At 40.7% G+C, this 15,083-nt stretch overlaps 3 protein-coding genes across 3 annotated transcripts; 2 read left to right on the forward strand and 1 right to left on the reverse strand.

Annotated features, from left to right (window-relative positions):
- Positions 1–1,464: 1,464 nt before the first annotated feature.
- LOC139379594 (protein SSUH2 homolog) lies at positions 1,465–2,532 on the reverse strand. The gene has a single exon (XM_071122394.1). It carries the CDS (start codon positions 2,530–2,532, stop codon positions 1,465–1,467), a length of 1,068 nt encoding a protein of 355 aa, XP_070978495.1.
- A 319-nt stretch (positions 2,533–2,851) lies between these two features.
- Positions 2,852–6,687, forward strand: LOC139378483 (large ribosomal subunit protein mL42-like). The gene is made up of 5 exons (XM_071120686.1): positions 2,852–2,976; positions 3,213–3,270; positions 3,383–3,467; positions 3,752–3,915; positions 6,218–6,687. The coding sequence occupies exons 1-5, from the start codon at positions 2,889–2,891 to the stop codon at positions 6,261–6,263; spliced, it is 441 nt and encodes a 146-aa protein (XP_070976787.1). The 5' UTR covers positions 2,852–2,888; the 3' UTR covers positions 6,264–6,687.
- A 139-nt stretch (positions 6,688–6,826) lies between these two features.
- LOC139378482 (ubiquitin-conjugating enzyme E2 N-like) lies at positions 6,827–10,351 on the forward strand. The gene is made up of 4 exons (XM_071120685.1): positions 6,827–6,933; positions 8,268–8,514; positions 8,607–8,747; positions 9,061–10,351. The coding sequence occupies exons 1-4, from the start codon at positions 6,904–6,906 to the stop codon at positions 9,105–9,107; spliced, it is 465 nt and encodes a 154-aa protein (XP_070976786.1). The 5' UTR covers positions 6,827–6,903; the 3' UTR covers positions 9,108–10,351.
- The last annotated feature ends 4,732 nt before the right edge of the window (positions 10,352–15,083 follow it).

Consider the following 15,083-nt stretch of genomic DNA (forward strand, 5'->3'; position numbering starts at 1 on the left):
TTTGACCAACTTGTGAAAAATATACAGTACCAGTCAAAAGTTTGGACACACACCTACTCATTCCAGTGTTCTCTTTGTTTTTACTATTTTCTACATTGAAGAATAATAGGTAGCCACACTTTGCCTTGACAGCTTTTTACACTCTTGGTATTCTCAACCAGTTTCATGAGGTAGTCACCTGGAATGCATTTCAATTAACAAGTGTGCCTTAAGTTAATTTGTGGAATTTATTTCCTTAATGTGTTTGAGCCAATCAGTTGTGTTGTGACAAGGTAGGGGTGGTATACAGAAGATAGTCCATATGGCAAGAACAGCTCAAATAAGCAATGAGAAATGATAGTCCATCATTCCTTTAAGACATGAAGGTCAGTAATGTGGAGATTTTCAAGAACTTTAAAAGATTCTTCAAGCGCTATGATGAAACTGGCTCTCATGAGGACCGCCACAGGAAAGTAAGACCCTGAGTTACCTCTGCTGCAGAGGATAAGTTCATTAGAGTTAACTGCGCCTCTGAAATTGCAGCCCAAATAAATGCTTCACAGAGTTCAAGTAACAAACATCTCAACATCAACTGTTCAGAGGAGATTGCGTGAATCAGGCCTTCATGGTTGAATTGCTGCAAAGAAACCACTACTAAAGGACACTAATAAGAACAAGAGACTTGCTTGGGCCAAGAAACACGAGCAATGGACATTAGACCGGTAGGAAATCTGTCCTTTGGTCCAAATTTGAGATTTTTGGTTCGAACCGCCTTGTCTTTGTGAGACGCAAAGTAGGTGAACGGATGATCGCTGCATGTGTAGTTCCTTCCGTGAAGCATGGAGGAGGTGGTGTGGGGGTGCTTTGCTGGTGACATTGTGATTTATTCAGAATTTAAGGCACACTTAGCCAGCATGGCTACCAAAACATTCTGCAATGATACACCATCCCATCTGGTTTGCGCTTAGTGGGACTATCATTTGTTATTCAACACAACAATGGCTCAACACACCTCCAGGCTGTGTAAGGGCTATTTGACCAAGAAGGAGAGTGATGAAGTGCTGCATCAGATGACCTGGCCTCCACAATCACCTGACCTCGATCCAGTTGAAATGGTTTGGGATGAGTTGGACTGCAGAGTGAAGGAAAAGCAGCCAACAAGTGCTCAGCATATGTGGGAACTCCTTCAAGATTGTTGAAAAGCATACCAGGTGAAGCTGGTTGAGAGAATGCCAAGAGTGTGCAAAGCTGTCAAAGCAAAGGGTGGCTACTTTGGAGAATCTAAAATATAAAACATATTTAGATTTTTTAACACTTTTTTTGGTTACTACATGATTCCATATGTTTTATTTAATCATTTTGATGTCTTCACTATTATTCTACAATGTAGAAAATATTAAAAATAAAGAAAAGGAAAGGACAGCAATCTTTATCATATGCATGTGTTTGAGGAAGCTTTTATCTGGGAATTGAGCATTACCAGTTCTATAACCAGGGGCAACAGAGACGGATCCTCCTCTCTGGGTAGTCTGGCCAGTAGATGGAGTGGTCTACTCCAAAAATAAACACACTCCCAGAAGTATCCCTCCAGCGATACTGGACTCGAGTCACTGGCACTGCCCTCAGCAGATGTCTCTGTTGAATGATGCGGCACTGGGGCCAGCTGGAGTGGGACGACCGCACCATCCTTTGTGAGGCTGCGTTGACCTCTTCCACAGAGAAGGTGCTAATGGGACACACCTTTTGGCCCAAGCCATTGTGGAGGATCTCCCCTATGGCATGGGAAATCCTCTCCTCTGGGATACCGCCTGGGACACCTAGCAGGTACCTGTCGAGATGACAGTGGTAGTCCACCCGCAGCTCTTTGAAGTAGCACAGCTGACCATTTCCCACGCACATCTCACAGCAAACCCGGCCCAGGGACATGCAGGACATGCAGGGCACCATCTTCTCACCCTTGCACTCTCTGCAGGGCTTTTTGGTGCCCCTGCCTCGCCCGTGGCACACAGGGCAGCGCACTCTAGTAGAGGCACAGCAGGCCTTGCACATAACCCACTTATGCTCCTGGCAGTAAGAGCACCCGGTCACTCGGTCTGTGTGAATCAGCCTGTAATTTAACACCTGGTTGTGGAACATCTTGGCCGGGGTCACAGGCACCTTCCAGGGTTGTGGCTCCTGTACTTCCCCTGCTGGTTTTGGAGACACTGGTGCTTTGGAAGTTTTGCATTGCGGTTCAAATCTTAAGCACACAGACCTGTGCTCTGTAAATGTTTCCAGTCTGTAACAGTATGCAACCTCATGGGTTATGCCAGTGATGACCATTCCTCTGGCTGCAGTGGGTGAAAGGAGTGGTTTGTTCCTCACCCAGTCAACAAGAACATCACGGATCGTCTGTTCTGGCAGAGGAGACAGGATGAATGGGTTAAAAACCTCTGGCTGAAGTTTCACTGATACCTTTGCCTTCCCCTCCTCCGTTGGTGGTGGAACTGTGGAGTACTGAGAGGGTTCCAGTATGAGGTCACATCGGTAACCCTTTCGATGTTCAGTTGCCATTATATGGAGGTTAAGAGCAATGCCGTAACTTGAGTTTCATGTTAATGAATTAGCAAAATGTTCAAATCCCATTATTTCTCAGTTTACTCTATTCCAATTCTAAAATTATATTTATGATGTCATAATGTATTTATACAAATGTGAAAAATAATTTTTCCCCAAGTACATTTGACAGTTAAATTGTCCCAGTTCTTTTGTTTTTGTATTTTTACTTTGGCTTTACTAAAGAAAAAGGATTTGTTCATAAAGGTTTGTACAGCGGAACAAACGTGTATGGTTCACGTATGAACACGGAATTATTTCCTTATAGTACATACACGAAAATATTTCCATGTAACACAAATACAACATTTTTGATGAGCATGGCTACTACAGGTCATTTAAATAGGTTGAGTTCTTTATTTACACGGTTTTCAACTGTTAATAAACTGAAACACTGCACAGGTGAGTACTGTCTATTGTAAAACTTGCAAGATTAAGGAACGCGTTTTGTGAACACAATCTCGTGCTGAAAGGATTTTGTCAGCTAACTATCTAGTTAATGTTAGCGCACATATATTAGCAAGCATTTCTGAGGCAGAGAACCCAGCTGGCTAGCAATCTTGTGACTGTAGCTTGGCAGCTATTAATCACATCATACTGTACCTTTTGATTTATGTAAACCAATATATCCACAACAGGCGTTGTGCCTGTCCTTCACAAGTCAACTATCCGTGGACCTTCCATTGATGATGATTGGTAAGTAACGTTAGATGGCTTGCTACGTAGCCTTTTTTTTAATAGTAAATCATCATTTTGTAACTGTGTGTATTGCGATGACTTTGTTCATTTCTTGTCACCTTCATTGCAGTAAGGTGGAAATTGGTGTGACATCTGATGGGAAGACCATAGTGTGCTACCATCCCTCTGAGGATGTTCCTTATGAATTTACCCAGGTAAGAAATTAGAACTTGGATTTGCCGATACTGACGTTAACAGAGATGATGAGGAAAAGGAAACATTTAAATACTGTAAATACTGCATTTGCAAACACAATACGCCCTGCAGATTGATCTGTGAAATCATGATGTCTGTGGGAGGCTGAGTTTTACCTGCCAGCAATATGCCCCTTTTCTCAACATGCTGGCTATTAAACGTCAAAATAAGCCCTGCGAGGTTGAAAAACAGCATAAATCGTCTTTGATTGTTATGGCTTTCGTATGTATTTGTGACACTGTAGCCCATTCTACGGCCAGACCCCCTGACCAATCCGGCAGAGACACATGACCAAGTGCTGAAGGCCCACCTCGACAGGGAGGTGCTGCAGAACAAACAGGCCCCCACCATCGAGGAGCTGAGCAAAATGTTTCACACCACCAAGCACCGCTGGTACCCTGTGGGACAGTAAGTACACCTTCTATGATTGAATCACTTTAGTGATAGTACTGACTATTTAAATTATGAAGAGATACTCAGAAGGAGAAAATTATGTTGATGATTGCTCAAAGCAGGGCAATAGATAGATGCCACACCTGTTCCATATTAAATATTGGTACTGAACTCACATGGCACATCCTTAGTATTAAAGGCCCAGTGCAGTCAAAAATGTAATTTCTTGAGTGTTTTATATATATATATATTTACATACTGATGTTGGAAGAATGCTGTGAAAATGATAATGCTCTTTTAGTGTAAGAGAGCTGTTTTGAAAAGGTTGTCTGAAATTTCAGCCTGTTTTGGCCTGCTTGGTGACATCACCAGGTAGTAAATTAGTTACTAGACCAATATGAAAGAGTTCTAAACGTCTCTGCCAATAACGAGGCTTCGGATTTCCCCTCCCCACTCCGACAGTTCTAGCAAAATTCTTGCTTGAGAAATTGCTCTTGCTAAGAAACTATTTTTGTTTGTTTTTGACCATTTTGATTGAAAATAATCCCAGTGGGGTACATAATTGTTACCCAGAAATGATTTGATATTGAGATAACGTTTGCATTGGGCCTTTTAAGTATCCAAAATGTACCTTAAGTTGCTCATTTGTAAATTCATGTAATGCTAATGGATTGAGTGAGAAACTGGCATGAAGCTGGGTAAAATCCTCACTCAGTCCTTTTTAAAATCACCTATAGAGTGCATTCGCAAAGTATTCAGACCCCTTCCCTTTTTCCACATTTTGTTACATTACAGCCTTATTCTAAAATTGAGAAATAAATAAATGTTATCCATATTCACACAATACCCCATAATGACAAAGTGAAAACAGGTTTTTACATTTGTATTAAAATTAAAAAACATAAACCTTATGTAAATAAGACCCTTTCCTATGGCACTCAAAATTGAGCTCCGGTGCATTCTGTTTCCCTTGATCATCCTTGAGATGTTTCTACTGATTGATTGGAGTCCACCTGGGGTAAATTCAATTGATTGGACATGATTTGGAAAGGAACACACCTGTCTACATAAGGTCCCACAGTTGACAGTGCATGTCAGAGCAAAATCAAAGCCATGAGGTCGAAGGATTTGTCCGTAGAGCTTCGAGACAGGATTGTGTCAAGGCACAGATCTGGCTAAGGATACCTAAACATTTCTGCAGCATTGAACGTCCCCAAGAACACAGTGGCCTCCATCATTCTTAAATTGAATAAGTTTGGAACCACCAAGACTCTTCCTAGAGCTGGCCGCTCGGCCAAACTGAGCAATCGGGGGAGGCGGCCTTTGTCAGGGAGGTGACCAAGAACCCAATGGTCACTCTGCCAGAGCTCTAGAGTTCCTATGTGGAGAAAGTTGTCCTTCTGGAAGGTTCTCCTATCTTTGCAGCACTCCACCAATCAGGGCTTTATGGTAGTGGCCAGACGGAAGCCACTCCTCAGTAAAAGGCACATGACAGTCCGCTTGGAATTTGCCAAAAGGCACTTAAAGGACTCTCAGGCCATGATAAACAAGATTCTCTGGTCTGATGAAACCAAGATTGAACTATTTGGCCTAAATGGCCTACGGTGAAGCATGGTGGTGGCAGGTTCATACTGTGTTGATGTTTTTCAGTGGCAGGGACTGGGAGACTAGTCAGGTTTGAGGGAAAGATGAACGGAGCAAAGTACAGAGAGATCCTTGATGAAAACCTGCTCCAGAGCACTCGGGACCTCAGACTGGGGACGAAGGTTCACCTTCCAACAGGACAACGACTCTAAGCCCCTCGCCAAGACCATGCAGGAGTGGCATCGGGACAAGTCTCTGAATGTTCTTGAGTGGCCCAGACAGACCCCGGGACTTGAACCCGACCAAACATCTCTGGAGAGACCTGAACATCGCTGTGTAGCGAAGCTCCCAATCCAACCTGATAGAGCTTGAGAGGATCTGCAGAGAAGAATGGGAGAAACTCCCCAAATACGTGTGCCAAGCTTGTAGCGTCATACCTAAGTAGACTCGAGGCTATAATCGCTGCCAAAGGTGCTTCAACAAAGTATTGAGTAAAGGGTCTGAATACTAAATGTGATTGTTCTGGTTTTTATTTTTAATTACATTTGCAAAGATTTCTAAAAACCTGTTTTCGCGTTGTCATTATGGGGTATTGTGTGTAGATTGAGAGATTACAATTTAATTCATTTCAGAATAAGGCTGTAACAAAATGTGGAACAAGTCAAAGGGTCTGAATACTTTCCGAATCCACTGTATATTGAAAATTGTAACTTTTGTTCCTTTTTTTTCTTAGGTACCATACACGACGCAGAAAACGAGATCCCCCAAAAGACAGATAGTTGTTAAGGAGTTTACCTTCAGAATCATCTATACCTTACAGAATTATTAGCTTGGTTCAACCCCCAAATCCCAAACTGTTTTTGTGTGCAATTATTTGCGCTATAAAATAAAATGAACAAATCTGTAGTTACGCACTTATGTTTTGAAGCAGATTACCAAAACTGTCAGTGAAATATATATTTTCCCTATTTGCTGAATACCTTTTATTTCATTAAATTTTGGGGTATCTGCATGTTATTGTGGAGGAAGAAGGAGAACACTGCAGTAGCGGGCGAAAGAAAAAGCTGCAACTGGGACTCAAACTTTGGCTCCTACTGTGCAGAACAATATTACATTGATTGTGACTGACCATTATTACGATAATTTCAATTCAGTCCATGTATTTTAAGTTTTGGGGATTCAAATAAATTACAATAAAGAGTACGTTCATATTTCTAGTCTTTTCTCTAAGATTTTGAAAGCACCCATTCCTGGAACATGAAGTTCGTTTAATTGAAATATGTTCACGCTTGTCGTTGACCAAAATACATTTCCCAGCATTCACAATCCCGTCAGAGGCCAACATCATTCACCGGAAGGCGTGTTTTTTTCGGCGACGAAGGAGTGAACATACAAAAATACTGTATACAGTAAAACAAGATGGCAGGACTACCCCGCAGGATTATAAAGGTAATTCCAAAAACCACATGCAATAAATAGTTCACAAGCCGTAGTTCGGTCCCCTTTGAGTTGCGAAGAAAAATACGACTAGGCACGTGCATTGCCATGTATTTGCTAGCTAATGTTACTTCCGTTAGCTAGGTACCGTATGTCTCAGGCTCAAGTCAGATGAATGTTTGGTCAAATGTATTAACCTTCCTGCTGAGTATGGCCCAAGTCTACTTAATTGCCTATGTGTTGAAAGTAATAATTTTCTTAATGTAAATCTATTGAAGTAACCTTGCTATGGTCTCAAGTTAGCGATCTGAGCAATGACCCTCGACTGGCACTTCTAGCTAACGTTAGCAACGTACATACAGCTAGCAAATTTAGCTAGTTAGATATTGATGAAACTTGCTATTCTACTAGAATCCAGAGTATGTATTATAAACTCACATTTACTTGCTTGTTTTACTGTGTATGAAAGTGCTTTGGGTAGCAAAGCTAACTTGGCTGTAGTATAGAAGCCGGTGGCAGTGCAGGTATTTCTCTCAAACTGTGTCTAGGCCCAATGAGCAGGATCAGGATATCTTGTTGGTCTTGCAGGAGTTCTGTGTCAGAAATGAAGAGACATGGGACAATAGTTTGTCATACATATACTAGGTGGCTGCAAAAACAAATGTTTGACAGAAACATTCAATTTATCAGCCTACTCAACTGGCCTAACTTACTGACTTGCCTAGTTGTTGAATAAAAAAACTGAGAAGACAAACATTTACAGTGGTGTTATGGTGTACACGGGCCTATCATATTTGAAAGTTATAGATAATACATTTATTTCCATCAGAATGACAGTCATACCATGAAGATGTTACATGTTGGTTCTCACTAGGCCTCAGACATAATGCACAAAAAAAGACTTTGCAGCTAGTCCACCTCCAGGCATGCCAGGCATGTAATTATTATTATATATTTTGTTTGTTTAACCTTTTAACTGCAATAGAATGTATCCTATGAGCTCTTAGCTGAGGATCTAAAACACTGCGTGAGTGTTTTGTGCTCTTGAAAGAGACAAGACAGAGTGATTGTTCATTGGCCCTAAAAAGTTCAGAAACAGAATGTCAAACCTGATCTTGAATGTATGGATGGCTGTCCTTGCACCAAAACATAGTTGTCCAAAACCTTGGTCACTATTGACCCTGACCTGACATCTGGTTGTTGGTGCTTATCTGTCTCGCTACATCTGTAGCGCATTCTGCTTGAGACAATTTAAACTGGGTTCACTTCGAACATGACACGTTTCTGTTTGCATGTGTTTGTCTATCTACTTGCATGTCTCGATCTGTATCTCTGTCCGTGTTCAGGAGACTCAGCGTTTGCTGGCCGAACCCGTTCCTGGAATAAAGGCAGAGCCTGATGAGGCGAATGCACGCTACTTCCATGTGGTGATTTCAGGGCCCCAGGACTCCCCTTTCGAAGGAGGCACCTTTAAACTTGAACTGTTTCTGCCAGAAGAATATCCCATGGCAGCTCCCAAAGTGCGATTCATGACCAAAATCTACCACCCCAATGTGGACAAGCTGGGTAGGATATGCCTAGACATCTTGAAAGGTGAGTTATCCAGATTCAGTTATCATTGGTCACAGTCATGTCCTGACTTAAAGTATGACTCCTTCCTCCACCATTTTCTTTGTCTCTCACAGATAAGTGGTCCCCAGCTTTGCAGATCCGCACAGTGCTGCTATCAATCCAAGCATTATTAAGCGCTCCTAACCCTGATGACCCACTTGCAAACGATGTTGCAGAGCAGTGGAAATCAAATGAAGCCCAAGCCATTGAGACAGGTGAGACAGCGCACGCACGTGTCATGTTCATGTTTAAAGTGAACCCAGTTTAAATTCTCACCCCTTGGCACGTAAATTATTTTGCATCCTCTGATCAAGAGTACCTATATCGCTGAATGTGAACAAAGCCTGGTTTTAAACAGAGGCAGTGTGTGTGAGAAGGAACCAATTACTTACTGCTCTTGTAGTGCTCTTCACTTTAGCCTCCTAAAGTGTCACTGCAGGTCAAATCAATTCAGAGATAGCAAGACATTCCTTCAAGAAGAATGCTAATACCTCTAGTTAATGAACCCCCTCTCTGTGCACATTGCAGCTCGGACATGGACCAGGCTTTATGCGGGAAACAGCATTGAGGTATAGAAGAAAACAGACGGGCACTGGATGTTAACACAACCAAGATGATCTCCTTTATTTGCATTTAAAGGACAGTCTTAGACAAAAAAAAACAAGATAAAAGCAAGCAAAAAAACTGTAAAGAATATATTTAAAAGAAAACAAAACTACTGCAGTCCTCTGGTGATTTTATGGCACATAGCAATGTGTTTTGTTTTTGTCCCGGCTCACTGCTCGAATGCATGGACAGAGGCTGATGCTCAACCACAGTTTTCTGTTTGTCCGGGGGGGGGGGGTGAACGATAAGTCTCGGTCATACAGTCATACAATGGGTCAGTTTAGTCAAAGGTCAATAAACTGAGGGAGTTAGTGACACAGCCACCAAATACACACCCATTTGAAAATGTCCTCTTGAGGTTATGCCGCCTAGCCCCTTGTTGAATTTAGAGTGACCTTTGTTTCCCTCAGACAGTTGAAGTTGTGGGTTCGGAAGTCCTGTGTTTGCAAGCCCTTGGCAGAAGCTCAGATTAGGGAGGTGAGTGTGTCGGTTATGACTTCCTTCTGGGGAGAAAGGCGTTCTTTTCATTTTCTTTTAATGTTATTTTAATATAATTTTTTTCTCCTATGATACTTCATTAAAAGCATGTACTTAACCAAGCTCAGAACATGACTGTTCTAACAAATTAGATCCGTATTGATACTGAGAAGTACCACTTTCGGGGTGTTGATTGGGGGGGGGAATGTACACCCAATTCTGACATGAAACAACGAGGCATGAAATACTATCATTGTCACTTCATTGCTGAGATCCACACAGACTTGTTGCTTCTGTACTTATTTTCTGTAAATGTTATGTTGTAGTAAAAATATTTTTGTTATGCCATTTTGTTTGATCTCTTTCTTGCTAGCACTGTACCTACATATTCTGGTAGGTGGTGTTTCATTGCTTTTCCCATACTCTGTCCCCACCCTTGTCTTTTCCACAATTCTCTACTGTGTATCCAGCATTTAGTTCAACCAACATTCTGAAAGCGGGGAGAAAGTCAGAGAATGTTCTAATTTATTTATCTTTAGAATGAAAAATCAATGATGATTCGTCATCTAAGCGTCTGGCCTTTAGATTGAGAATGGCTTCCATGTCTCTGGTTAATCCACTCTTCATGTGAAAAAGGCAAAGAGAATCGTGTATTACCGGTGTCTGAAATGATATGGGAAAATAAACCTTTGCATTAGTGGCTCCTGTAAATAAAATAAGTTGAGTAAGACTCCTGTGAATGTGTCTGTGTGCTGTTGTGTATCTGGCTACGGGGACGTGACTCACTTGTTTTGTTTATTGACACACTTGCTCTGTCTGCGTAGATGGGTACCTGTATGTCAGGGCCATGCTTGTCTTTAGGGGCCAGTATCTCACAATGGTTTTATTGTCCTGTCTTTATATGGCAACAGTGAGCCACTCAGTGGGGGTCATTCTATGTAAATCGTGGCTTTTTGACCAGCAATTTTAAAAAAAAAAAAAAAATGTTTTTTAACCAAAACTTAGATAATAGTTAACATCCCTTAACATTGTAAATCACCATAAATGACAGCTTAATGCATTTTCATTTGTTACTACATTCCCCAAAATATCCCTTCTTCCCTTTTTGTCACTGGTGTTACATATATTTGAATGACAATTCATGCTTTCCATGTAATTTGACTATTTAATTTGCATATATAATTGAAGACAAGGTTAATGATAATATTAAGAAAATGTTTTGATTAGTAATTTACTTTAAACAATATACTTTTTTTTACAACACCAGTGACAAATTTGCAGGCAAGATGGCATAGCTGTCGGTCACAGTAGCTCAAACCACACTTAAATTGTAAAAAAATCACGTAACCGTGTCTATTGACACACCTGTGCATCAAGTAATAATAAAAAAATCCCCATCAAAATCTGTCAATTTAAGACATATCTGTTTTATTGCATGGGCTGCGTCTCAATTTACGGCGTCCACCTATGTCGGCCTTCCACATCTGCAGTGGAAGGTGGCCGAGCTACAGCTGTGTTTTGTAAATTATTGTAATCAATTTTCCTTTCCTTTTACTATAAACTGTGTAACACTCCGGTACTTATTTTGTAGTAGTTCTGAAGTAGCACTCATTAGCCAAAAGCGGTCCCCGATGTGTCATTGCTCTCTCGCTCTGCTGTGTGCATCTTCCTAGATGTCACTCAAATGGTGTGGGGCTGAAGCTCATTGTCTGAAACTCGAATTGCATGGGGGAAAATGTTGTTGTACAGCTTCCAGAAAAAGTCGCTTTCAAACTAGAGATTTTGTGGCTAATCAAGGTGAGAATTCTGCTCCTATATTATGCATGTATGAACTACACATTGGCCAAAGCGGGAGGCAAAAAAAAATAATTTTACTAGTTGCCAAAGTTCCGGAGCATGTCTTTAAGGTTAGCATGAAATTACCAAATTAATCTTCAAATTGCTAACATAAAGAGTGCAGACCCACCATGTTCTTTTCAAAACAGCCCTGCCTCCAATGAACCTTTGACCCCGGAAGAAGTTGGCAAAGATGTTGAATTTCTTTCAAAGTGGTCATCTATAATGGGGTAACACAAGTGATATGAAATTGAGGGACAGCTATTCCCTATAAATTATACTATTTGGTTGATATTTTAGTTGAAGTATTCCACTAAATACTTTTATATTACAACATTTTAAAGTGTGAGAGAAATATATATTTTTACTCAAAATATGTAACTAAACCACGACTCATTCATGACCCCAATTTCATGGTATTAAGCATGTTGTAGTAAATACAGAGCATTTGGAAAGTCCATAGACCTCTTGACTTTTTCCACATTATGTTACGTTACAGCCTTATTCTAAAATGTATTAAATAGTTTGTTTCCCCTCATCAATAAAAATGTAATCAATCCATTTTAGAATAAGGCTGTAACGTAACAAAATGTGGAAAAAGTCAAGGGGTCTGAACACTTTCCGAACGCACTTTACATACTGTCTATTAACACAGCACTTCAATTTAAACAAACATTTTGTGTCATTATCTGACACTTAAGTGTTTTCCCTGGTGGTTAAGGCAGGGAAAGGAAAGCCACAATTTTCATAGAATGACCCATGTGCTAATCCTCGGAATTTAAATGCAGGAAATGATTCCTTGTATTATGGTCCTGTCTTTGTTTATATGGCAACAGTGAGTCACTCAGTGTAGGAACTAATCCTCAGAATATAAATGCAGGATATTATTCCTTGAATTATCTTTTAGACACTAAACATGAACTAATCTCAAAGCAATAAAGATTTGTCAGTGAAATTAGTCCATCACTTTATTTTTTATTTGTACATTTTAGTCCATTAGCAGACACTCTTAACCACACCGACTTACAGTTAGTGCACTCATCTTAAGACGGCTAGGTGGGACAACCACATCCCAGTCAAAGTAAGTACATTTTTCCTCAGAGTAAGTCGTGGGGGTTGGGCTATTCAATTATCCATTGTTACAGGGCGTTGTTACTATCTGTAGTTACAGGGTGACTTACTGCTGACAGCTCAGAAACGTCCAAATATAACCAGAACATTTGTGACAGGCATTGATTTATTGACCTGACAGGTGAACATTACTCATCACCAGGTGCTTACTGCACAGGGTAGGACACTGTCTGGCCACTCACAGTAGACAGTATGTTTTGGATTTCGCATCATCAATGTGTCACGGAAATATAACACTTTCTGCTTGTTCGCTAGTAGGAATACATTATTTGTGGTGTGATTCTCTAGTCTTAGTGGTTGCATGGTAATGACTGTTTTTGATCTGACATCGTTATGAAGTATTTGTTTGTTGTAATGGGATTCCTCTCATTCTGCAGTCAGTATGAGAGTCACTTGTGACTATGAATATCTGCACTGCCTAGAGATCCACTCTCCACAAGACAGGGAGGGGTGGGTGGGGGGGATCTCTTCCTGTGAATACTTCATCTGCAGTGGGATAACAGACTGCTGTGCCAGGCTTCTCCTTTGCTGACCTTTACATATAACCAGCCACCAAGGTGAAGACTGCAGGGAAAGGATGGTAGTGCATGGCCTCCAAGAGTGCTGTATGGAATAATGGTGTAAGATGTCTTATTTTGGTGTTGGTGTGACAAGATACGAGGATGACATGGGTGTGATGCAGTATGAACAGCGATTCACTGCATTATATTATCAGAATGTACAGCAGACACAAACAAAGGTACAGAAGAGGTACATACACATTTGTATAAGATGCCAATTGTTAATATCCTCTATTCATGTAGATTTTTAAATTAGGTTGTGAAATACTGAATGTGTTATCAGGAAGAAAACAAGCCACAGCTCAGTGGTAAAACAAAGTCAAATACCTGTATGTCTAGATTCAAATCTGTCTAGAGTTTTTAATGTACATGTACAGGTGTGACAAGTATAGGCTCTGAGCTCCAAAATGCAGGACTAGTGAAATAAAATAATGAAAATGGTAACTAAAACAATAGAAATAGCACTATATACCGTTGAAGTCGGAAGTTTACATAACCTTATGTTGGAGTCATTAAAACTAGTTTTTCAACCACTGCGCAAATTCCTTGTTAACAAACTATAGTTTTGGTAAGTCGGTTCGGACATCTACTTTGTGCATGACACAAGTAATTTTTCCAACAATTGTTTACAGACAGATTATTTCACTTATAATTCACTGTATCACAATTCCAGTGGGTCAGAAGTTTACATACAGTGCCTTGCGAAAGTATTCGGCCCTCTTGAACTTTGCAACCTTTTGCCACATTTTAGGCTTCAAACATAAAGATATAAAACTGTATTTGTTTGTGAAGAATCAACAACAAGTGGGACACAATCATGAAGTGGAACGACATTTATTGGATATTTCAAACTTTTTTAACAAATCAAAAACGGAAAAATTACTTTCGCAAGGCACTGTACACTAAGTTGATTGTGCCTTTTAAACCACTTGGAAAATTCCAGAAAATTATGTCTTGGCTTTAGAAGCTTCTGAAAGGCTAATTAATATAATTTGAGTCAATTGGAGGTGTACCTGTGGATGTATTTCAAGGCCTACCTTCAAACTCGGTGCCTCTTTGCTTGACATCATGGGAAAATCAAAATAAATCAGCCAAGACCTCAGAAAAAATTGTAGACCTCCACAAGTCTGGTTCATCCTTGGGAGCAATTTCCAAATGCCTGAAGGTACCCCGTTCATCTGTACAAACAATAGTACGCAAGTATAAACACCATGGGACCACGCAGCCGTCATACCGCTCAGGAAGGAGATGCGTTCTGTCTCCTAGAGATGAACGTACTTTTGTGGAAGAAGTACAAATCAATACCAGAACAACAGCAAAGGACCTTGTGACGATGCTGGAGTAAACAGATACACAGTATATCCACAGTATAATTTCTCCTATATCGACATAACCTGAAAGGCCGCTCAGCAAGGAAGAAGCAACTGCTCCAAAACCGCCATAAAAAAGCCAGACTACGGTTTGCAACTGCACATGGGGACAAAGATCATACTTTTTGGAGAAATGTCCTCTGGTCTGATGAAACAAAAATAGAACTGTTTGGCCATAATGACCATCGTTATGTTTGGAGGAAAAAGGGGGAGGCTTGCAAGCCGAAGAATACCATCCCAACCATGAAGCACGGGGGTGGCAGCATCATGTTGTGGGGGTGCTTTGCTGCAGGAGGGACTGGTGCACTTCACAAAATAGATGGCATCATGAGAATGGAAAATTATGTGGATATATTGAAGCAACATCGCAAGACATCAGTCAGGAAGTTAAAGCTTGGTTGCAAATAGGTCTTCCAAATGGACAATGACCCCAGGCATACTTCCAAAGTTGTGGCAAAATGGCTTAAGGACAACAAAGTCAAGGTATTGGAGTGGCCATCACAAAGCCCTGGCCTCAATCCCATAGAAAATTTGTTGGCAGAACTGAAAAAACATGTCTGAGCAAGGAGGC

Source organism: Oncorhynchus clarkii, chromosome 21 (genome assembly GCF_045791955.1).
Source record: "Oncorhynchus clarkii lewisi isolate Uvic-CL-2024 chromosome 21, UVic_Ocla_1.0, whole genome shotgun sequence".
Classification (NCBI taxonomy): Eukaryota; Metazoa; Chordata; class Actinopteri; order Salmoniformes; family Salmonidae; genus Oncorhynchus; species Oncorhynchus clarkii.

Coding starts and splice junctions, on each gene's coding strand:
- LOC139379594 (XM_071122394.1), bottom strand. CDS start 2,532: ATGGCAACTGAACATCGAAAGGGTTACCGATGTGACCTCATACTGGAA.
- LOC139378483 (XM_071120686.1), top strand. CDS start 2,889: ATGAGCATGGCTACTACAGGTCATTTAAATAGGTTGAGTTCTTTATTT. Junction 2,977..3,212: donor TAAACTGAAACACTGCACAG/GTGAGTACTGTC, acceptor TATCCACAACAG/GCGTTGTGCCTGTCCTTCAC. Junction 3,916..6,217: donor CGCTGGTACCCTGTGGGACA/GTAAGTACACCT, acceptor TTTTTTTCTTAG/GTACCATACACGACGCAGAA.
- LOC139378482 (XM_071120685.1), top strand. CDS start 6,904: ATGGCAGGACTACCCCGCAGGATTATAAAG. Junction 8,515..8,606: donor ATGCCTAGACATCTTGAAAG/GTGAGTTATCCA, acceptor TGTCTCTCACAG/ATAAGTGGTCCCCAGCTTTG. Junction 8,748..9,060: donor AGCCCAAGCCATTGAGACAG/GTGAGACAGCGC, acceptor TGCACATTGCAG/CTCGGACATGGACCAGGCTT.